This window comes from Camelina sativa, chromosome 18 (assembly GCF_000633955.1).
Source record: "Camelina sativa cultivar DH55 chromosome 18, Cs, whole genome shotgun sequence".
Classification (NCBI taxonomy): Eukaryota; Viridiplantae; Streptophyta; class Magnoliopsida; order Brassicales; family Brassicaceae; genus Camelina; species Camelina sativa.
Genome location: NC_025702.1, coordinates 20,051,543 through 20,058,483, shown reverse-complemented (window position 1 = coordinate 20,058,483; position 6,941 = coordinate 20,051,543). Strand labels below are relative to the sequence as shown.

Below are 6,941 nucleotides of genomic sequence, written 5' to 3'. Positions count from 1 at the left end.
AGCATGCCAGATCAAACGGAACCAGAGGAGAGTTTTTAAGAGAGAGACTTGATGATGAAAGCTAATTCCTTTTTATAGATTCTTCATAGATCAAATGTAAATCTTCTCTGAAACGAACGAAGAAGAAGACCAGAGAGGAGTAGTACAAGGAAATATATCCATACAAACGAGAGAGAAAAAGAAAATAAACTTGAGCTTTCTTTTGTATTCAAGCTAAAGAAGATGTAACCCTTAATTTCTCCTAATTCACAAATTTGCCCCAATTATTATCAAATTACATTATAAAATCTATTACCTAGATAAATCACCTAACTAGAATACAGATTTTTCTACATACATGAACCTTGTAATTCTTTGAATTACAGTGAAATAGGAGGATTTTGGGTTTATCTGATCTCACAGATAGTTGAGGGAGTATTAAAGTTTTTTTTATATAATACTAAGACCGATATGATAATGTTAGTAAAATGTAAGGGCTGATTTGAAAAATTTCTCTGTTTTCTAACTTTTTTTTTTCTTTGCGTTCCTAAAATCTACAGAAAAGAAGAAACCCGAAGCGAAAAAATAAAAAAAAATCTCAGAAATTTTCCAGATTTCTCTTTTGACGTGACGATGGCGCTTCGTGCTACTCAAGGGACTAGCCGTCTCGTAACGGCTCTTCGACGTGTCGCTCGGCCTTTCTCCACTGACGCGGTGGTTGAATCGGATTACAAACGTGGTGAGATCGGTAAAGTCTCTGGAATCCCTGAAGAGCATCTTTCTCGGAAGGTAAGTGAGCATTCGATTTCTTCGTTTCTTAAGAATTCAGTTCATAAATTAGGGTTCGTGATCGGAGATTCGTCTTAAGAGATTGAATTGGAATCGTCTTTAAGAGATTGAATTGGAATTTTGCAGGTGATAATATACTCACCTGCTAGAACAGCTACCCAGCAAGGATCTGGAAAACTTGGGAAATGGAAGATTAACTTCGTCTCCACCCTAAAGTATGATACTTTTTTCATTCATACCTCCCTCATTTCTCAGTTTTTGTTTTTGGCTCATCTATGGATTCACCTGAAGATACATGTTATGGCCTCTTAACGATTGTTATATTGGGTGTTATGAGTTAAGTTCCTATCATTGTAATGCTCCATTCGAGTCCATCACTTCTCAATTGGATTCAGCTTTAACAGACCGATAGATTCTGGTATTAGTTTTAAGCTTGATGAGTAATGACATCACTTCTCTATGGCATTGATATATTTGTAGGTGGGAGAATCCATTGATGGGATGGACTTCTACAGGTGACCCCTATGCCAATGTCGGAGACTCTGCCCTTGCTTTTGATTCTGAAGAAGCTGCTAAGTCATTTGCTGAGCGTCATGGTTGGGATTATAAGGTATGTATGATGTTTTCTTCTTCGTTATAATCTCATGTTTCCTTCTTCATTATAATCTCATCACATGGTTTGTTTTAAGAGGCCTTAATATATAAATTTTGAGTACTGAAAAAAACGCACATGTGACTCATGGCAGGTCAAGAAGCCCAAAACGCCGTTATTGAAGGTTAGTAACTATCTTTTAGCTAATGCCTCTTGTGAGTTGTGAGACTAACTAGCTCTACTCATATGGGGTGTGTAAGCCTAAGCTGGAGGTTTACAGGAACCCTTGAATGTTAAAAGATTGGTGGATATATGAGTCACTCACTAGTTTGAGATTAGTGCCATTAAGGACCTATTTAAGTTAACTCAGTGTGCTTCATCAGATATGGTTTGCTATAATCTCTATAGTTTGGAGAAGATCATCTCTTTATCTCCTTTGATTTATTGGTAGAAGAGTCTTTAGATAGAAGTTTTTACCTAACCCCATCAACTACCCAACTGCAGGCCAAGTCTTACTCGGACAACTTCAAGTGGAAAGGCCTTCCTCAACCAGAAAACTGATCTTTTACATCTCGAGCATAAGGAGAAACCTCATTTGATCATATTTATTTGTTATTTAGCGCATCTGCAAACTTTTGTTTGAAAGAATCATTATCCATGGTTGGATTCTTCCTTTATGTTTCCCTATTATTACCAATAATATGATGATGATGATGAAACACACTCCTTTAATATTTCATAAAGTTTTCTGATCATTTTGTTTATACTGGTTTAATTCTCAATAATCTCGAGGTAACAACAGGAGAGAGAGAGAGAGAGATAGATGGGCAACAATTATCCATAAAACACCAAAATTTAAAGACAAATTCGAATTGAAAAGAGATAACAACAGAAGAGAGATTGTTGAACGAGACAACAAAATCTTTAGTCTTGTAACATTACATTACAATATATGAAATAGAATCGTTGGCTCCTGTAAAATCCACCGATCAGAAACAAGCATCCAAGAGACAGCAACAACAGAGAGCAGCCAAACTGTGACGTATATTGAAACAGAGCAAAGACATATCAATATTATTCCATTAAGAAGCAAAAAAAAAAAAAAGAAGAAGAGAGAGAAAAGGATCAAGAACGTACCATCCTTCAAGCATACCGGCGTTTTGCTTCTGCTGAGGAGCTTGAGAGTATTGCTGCGGAGGATAACCTTGCGCAGGGTATCCCTGAGCATATCCCGGGGGAGGATAACCGGCTGGAGGGTAACCGGCCGGAGGATAAGCGTCCTTGGGAGGATAACCTTCATAAACCGGAATTAAAGAGCAAGTTAAACCAGCTGAGTAGAGAAATCAAAAAACGATTCAGAATACCCAAGATTTAAAAGATAAAGATATAATACCTTGGGGAGGAGGAGCACCGACAGGATGTTGTTCTTGATGATACATCTTTCTTCTTCTTTTTGAGTTCTTTTCTTTTTCTTTCTCTCTTTGTTTAAGCAATCAATCTCTGTTTCTTTCCTTTATAGCGAAGCTATGCGGGTGAGGAATATTAAAATATTTCCTTTTCATTGTTCTTTTATTTAATAAAAGCAGAAATTTTCCTTTAAACAAAATAAAAGTAAAATAGTCTTTCTTGCATCATAAAGATTACTTTGAAAATAAAATCTTTTTTTTTTTTTGGTTATGTCAAAAAAGAAAAACAAATTACATTGAAAATTAGGTGATCATTGGTGCTTGACCCTTGACCGTACAAGATTTTATTTTCAGCTACTTCGAGAATTAATAATTATGTCCTATCCTATCTAGTATTTTCACAATTTAATCACTCAATATGCTTGCATGAGTATCTGTTTAATTAAACAAACCCATAAAAATTGTTGGAATTGCTATTAAATTAAAGAAATCATTTTTTTTTTTTTTTGATAAAATTCATTCAAATTTCTGTATCATCGTTTTCCTTGTACTATATAATAACAGAGAAGTAAAAAAACAAATGAAATACAAACTCCCTCGCTTCAATTAAAAAAAATTTGAGAGGAAATTTCAGAATTCGAGAAAAATAATGACTTTTATCCACCCACATGTGTTAGTCCATGTTCCCATGACACCGATAATAGTAGAATAATTATTCGAATATTATTAATATCCATACCAAAGGATTCACATTATATCATCATAAAAAGTAGAACCCATTAAAGACCATAAAAGGATAAAGCATGCTCATTGCATTGTCTACACAGAAACATGACAACCTAAAAAAACCAATTAGGATCGTTACAACAAATCGTGGTCTCATCCACAAAAGCTAAAAACACTAACCAAGTCATAAAAGAAGAAAGCAACTTTACCTACAAGAGCTCTCTCTGTCTCTACAAAAATAGTTCCTTTTCTCTGTTTTGAGAGTATAAAACCGGTTGCTTCAGAACAAACCCAGCCATTTCCGTGGCCGGTCTCTCCTACGAGAGTCTTTTCTCGGAGTTATATTGATCCTATCCGCATTTGCTGCTGCCCATTTGCCAAAATCAGGTGAAGACACCAATTCTTGAACCGCCTTTGTCGTGCTATCCTTGGTGAGCTTCTTCCATTCTTCTTTTGTCAGTTTGCTCCTTTCAGGAGTTCTATGGAAAGAGGAAGGAAAAGTATCAGCTTCAGATGGTGGAGATTCTCGCATCCCGTTGTTGATTCCTGAAAAGAACCATTACCTCAGCTTGTTATTGGTTTTGAGATAAGTTTAAGATTGTAATTTGAGAGAGATGTCATAAAACAAACCTCCTGATGGAGAAGCATAATAATTCACACCGTTACGAAATTCAGAAGCATCAGGACTCTTTTGCATGAAGTCATGAAGATATCCAGGGACAGATGGTATATCAGCATCACGAATTGCCTCCGAAATTCCTATCAGTAAATCCAATGGAATCCTGTGCAAAAGAAATCAACTTCCATTTAAAATTGTGAATTTTCAGGGATATGGATGCTGTGTAATCAAGCGAACGAGAACAAACATAGTTTGGTTTGTTGAAGAAAACGGATCAAAGAGATTGATCGCAGCAACTCACAAGAATAAGCGTAGAACAAACTTCAATCTGGTGATCTTCTTTAAAGTCGATGACATAAGAATTACACATATCAGTGCTCCTCCAGAAAGCAAAGGATCTACGGAACTCTGTAAACAACAAATTCTTGTTAAAAGGATCAACTGGTTAAAAGGAAAAGTATAGTCTAAGGAACATGGAAAAAACCTGAAGAATCAAAACCGCAGCCATTATTCGAATGGACCAACAAACAAAGAGTGCTGTGCTAACGTCAATAGAGCCATCTTCAGTCAGAACAAGTTTTCTCACAGTCCAAAATCCGAAAAATGCTCCACCCAAAGATAGAAACGCCCCCACAAAAATCGCCACCTACAAAACCAAAATGCAGAATTTTTTCTTTAAAATGAGATTTAAACAACAAAGGCTGCCTGATCCAAGATACACCTCTAATACTACGACTACTGCAATGTATTGACATTATCAAAACTTACATACAGGTGTGTACATTTCTTCGTTGATTCCCATCTCTGTTAGCAGAGTTTGAAACAATCCAGGTACGTAGCGAAGAAGAAAACCTCCCAAACCAAGCTGGAAACATAGAAACAATCTTGTGAGTAGTAGATAAAAACAAGGAGCTCAGAGAAAGCGGGGGAATAAGAAAAAAACAATCACCAGGGATGAGTATATGAACAATGCAAACGAACTCCGTCCAGTTGGTAGAAGCTTCATTCCCTGTACACATCACATTACAAAGGCGAAATCAGAGATTTGGTACGCTCTCGTCTACAGGTCAACACGATAAACAAAATGAAAAAAAAAAAAAATGAAGTCACCTGAAAGAGAACAAGCAACACGACAAGGATAATACCAACAGCCATGGCACTACCATAGTAAAACACTAAAGATTGACTCAGTGTAGAAGCCGAAGCCAAAAAGACAGCACCAACGATTAAGAATACTATGCGATGAATATATAATTCTGCAAAGCCAAAATTGATAAGTTAAAAAAGTAGAAGAAATTGCAAAACCAAAAAGAAAGAAAACGCTACTTAGACAATGCAATAAAAGGAAACAGAACAAGAAAGAAGCACCTTCTACAGCAGACACTTCCAGAGTAACCTTGTTAGAGCTAGCTACTCTCAAATCAAGGATTTTGTGGTCGAAGGGTGACATTGTCTGAACCCATGATCCTTTAGAGGCTTTCACCCACCGACTTTGAGGGCACATTCCAATTGCACGCGACAAATTCCTTCAAAAATACAAATCATGGAAACATTTTAGTGATTTGGATCTATGATAACCGAACCATATATTCTAAACCAAGGTGAAGAAATATCAAGAATTCAAGTCCAACAGCAAAAGAAACACGACTCACCGGTGGAAGCAGACGTCAAAGTTATTGGTTCTCCCAGAGGTAGACACGTTAACCACCAACTTGAGTGAATGTGCATACTTGTCAATATGTTTAAACCTTCGAATTCCATGGATATGAATCCTCTCACAAAGAGTTGTTCTATCTGGCTTCAATCCAGGTGAACCCTTAACCTCTAAACTAGGAATCACTTGAAGCTCCCTGGATTCTCCCACAACTGTCCCATAAGGTTTACAAGAAATTAACCACAGCACAAAATACAAAATACGAAAATTAGTAAAAATTATACTACGAATTCGTCTTAGTTGCTAACGAGAACTAAAAAAAAAAAGATTCTTGGACACAAAATTAATCAAATTCGAGTTCTCAAGTACTCAAAATTACTTGAGCGATAAACCCTAAATTCTAAAATTTCACAACCAAACCCGCACAGTATGGAAAACTAAGAAAAGCTTACCGAGTTGAAGTTCATTGGATGAAACAAGAGAGGCGAAAGCAAAGAGATGTAGCAAGATAATTCCGATAACGACGCCGAAGTTTCGTAACCCACCCATCGGTTTCTGGGTTTGATGAAGAACGACCGACCAACAAAAAAAAATAAAAGTTTTAGGGCGCGGACTTGAATTCAACGCAAATAAGAATAAACCGTGAGGGTATTTATGGTGACCGTAGATTCTCTCTCTCGAGTCGGCCTTGTAATTTTAAATGGGCCTTTTCTAGCCCATTTATGGCCTACTCATCACCTCCTTCCCGGTTTATTCAATTTATCTTGTGTTCAACAATACCGACAAAATTAAAACACTAGCTAGCTAGTAGAAGTAGTCAAACTTTTTCTAAGTTTCAACGTAGGCTTTAAAATTTCACTGGAGAGTATTCGCAAATGTGACACAATATTCGTCTGTATACGTTCGTTTGGCCGTAAGCTGCAATTTAAATCAAGTTTTTTTTTTTTTGGTGGGATTTAAATTAAGTCTGTATGTGAGAATCTTACGTCCAATGCGTGTTGCTTAAAATATGGTTGCTTCGATGATCTTTATGGTCGACTATTAATGAGACTGAAAATGGTTGAACCGTTGATTACGTTACGTCGAGTTAACTGAACAAATGGAAACGTTGCATTAGTCGACTGAATTATTGACTGCGTAACTATGATTGACACACACAAAAAAAAAAAAAAAAAA

At 36.5% G+C, this 6,941-nt stretch overlaps 3 protein-coding genes across 3 annotated transcripts; 1 reads left to right on the top strand and 2 right to left on the bottom strand.

Annotated features, from left to right (window-relative positions):
• LOC104762792 (NADH dehydrogenase [ubiquinone] iron-sulfur protein 4, mitochondrial) lies at positions 534–2,115 on the top strand. The gene is made up of 5 exons (XM_010486176.2): positions 534–768; positions 895–983; positions 1,249–1,378; positions 1,515–1,544; positions 1,865–2,115. The coding sequence occupies exons 1-5, from the start codon at positions 613–615 to the stop codon at positions 1,919–1,921; spliced, it is 462 nt and encodes a 153-aa protein (XP_010484478.1). The 5' UTR covers positions 534–612; the 3' UTR covers positions 1,922–2,115.
• Positions 2,167–2,898, bottom strand: LOC104762791 (cysteine-rich and transmembrane domain-containing protein A). The gene is made up of 3 exons (XM_010486175.2): positions 2,754–2,898; positions 2,498–2,654; positions 2,167–2,395 (listed from the first exon to the last, which is right to left on the bottom strand). Exons 1-3 carry the CDS (start codon positions 2,797–2,799, stop codon positions 2,350–2,352), a joined length of 249 nt encoding a protein of 82 aa, XP_010484477.1. The 5' UTR covers positions 2,800–2,898; the 3' UTR covers positions 2,167–2,349.
• On the bottom strand, positions 3,493–6,368 carry LOC104762790. The gene is made up of 10 exons (XM_010486174.1): positions 6,218–6,368; positions 5,764–5,977; positions 5,480–5,637; positions 5,222–5,367; positions 5,061–5,120; positions 4,884–4,976; positions 4,596–4,757; positions 4,413–4,519; positions 4,123–4,274; positions 3,493–4,038 (listed from the first exon to the last, which is right to left on the bottom strand). Exons 1-10 carry the CDS (start codon positions 6,312–6,314, stop codon positions 3,773–3,775), a joined length of 1,455 nt encoding a protein of 484 aa, XP_010484476.1. The 5' UTR covers positions 6,315–6,368; the 3' UTR covers positions 3,493–3,772.

Excerpts from the sequence above, each read along its gene's own strand:
- LOC104762792 (XM_010486176.2), top strand. The coding sequence starts at position 613 with ATGGCGCTTCGTGCTACTCAAGGGACTAGCCGTCTCGTAACGGCTCTT. Across the intron at positions 769-894 it reads AAGAGCATCTTTCTCGGAAG|GTGATAATATACTCACCTGC; the intron begins GTAAGTGAGCAT and ends GGAATTTTGCAG. Across the intron at positions 1,545-1,864 it reads CCAAAACGCCGTTATTGAAG|GCCAAGTCTTACTCGGACAA; the intron begins GTTAGTAACTAT and ends ACCCAACTGCAG.
- LOC104762791 (XM_010486175.2), bottom strand. The coding sequence starts at position 2,799 with ATGTATCATCAAGAACAACATCCTGTCGGTGCTCCTCCTCCCCAAG. Across the intron at positions 2,655-2,753 it reads CGGTGCTCCTCCTCCCCAAG|GTTATCCTCCCAAGGACGCT; the intron begins GTATTATATCTT and ends CGGTTTATGAAG. Across the intron at positions 2,396-2,497 it reads GCCGGTATGCTTGAAGGATG|TTTGGCTGCTCTCTGTTGTT; the intron begins GTACGTTCTTGA and ends TATACGTCACAG.
- LOC104762790 (XM_010486174.1), bottom strand. The coding sequence starts at position 6,314 with ATGGGTGGGTTACGAAACTTCGGCGTCGTTATCGGAATTATCTTGCTA. Across the intron at positions 5,638-5,763 it reads TTTGACGTCTGCTTCCACCG|GAATTTGTCGCGTGCAATTG; the intron begins GTGAGTCGTGTT and ends GTATTTTTGAAG. Across the intron at positions 4,039-4,122 it reads TTATGCTTCTCCATCAGGAG|GAATCAACAACGGGATGCGA; the intron begins GTTTGTTTTATG and ends GGTTCTTTTCAG.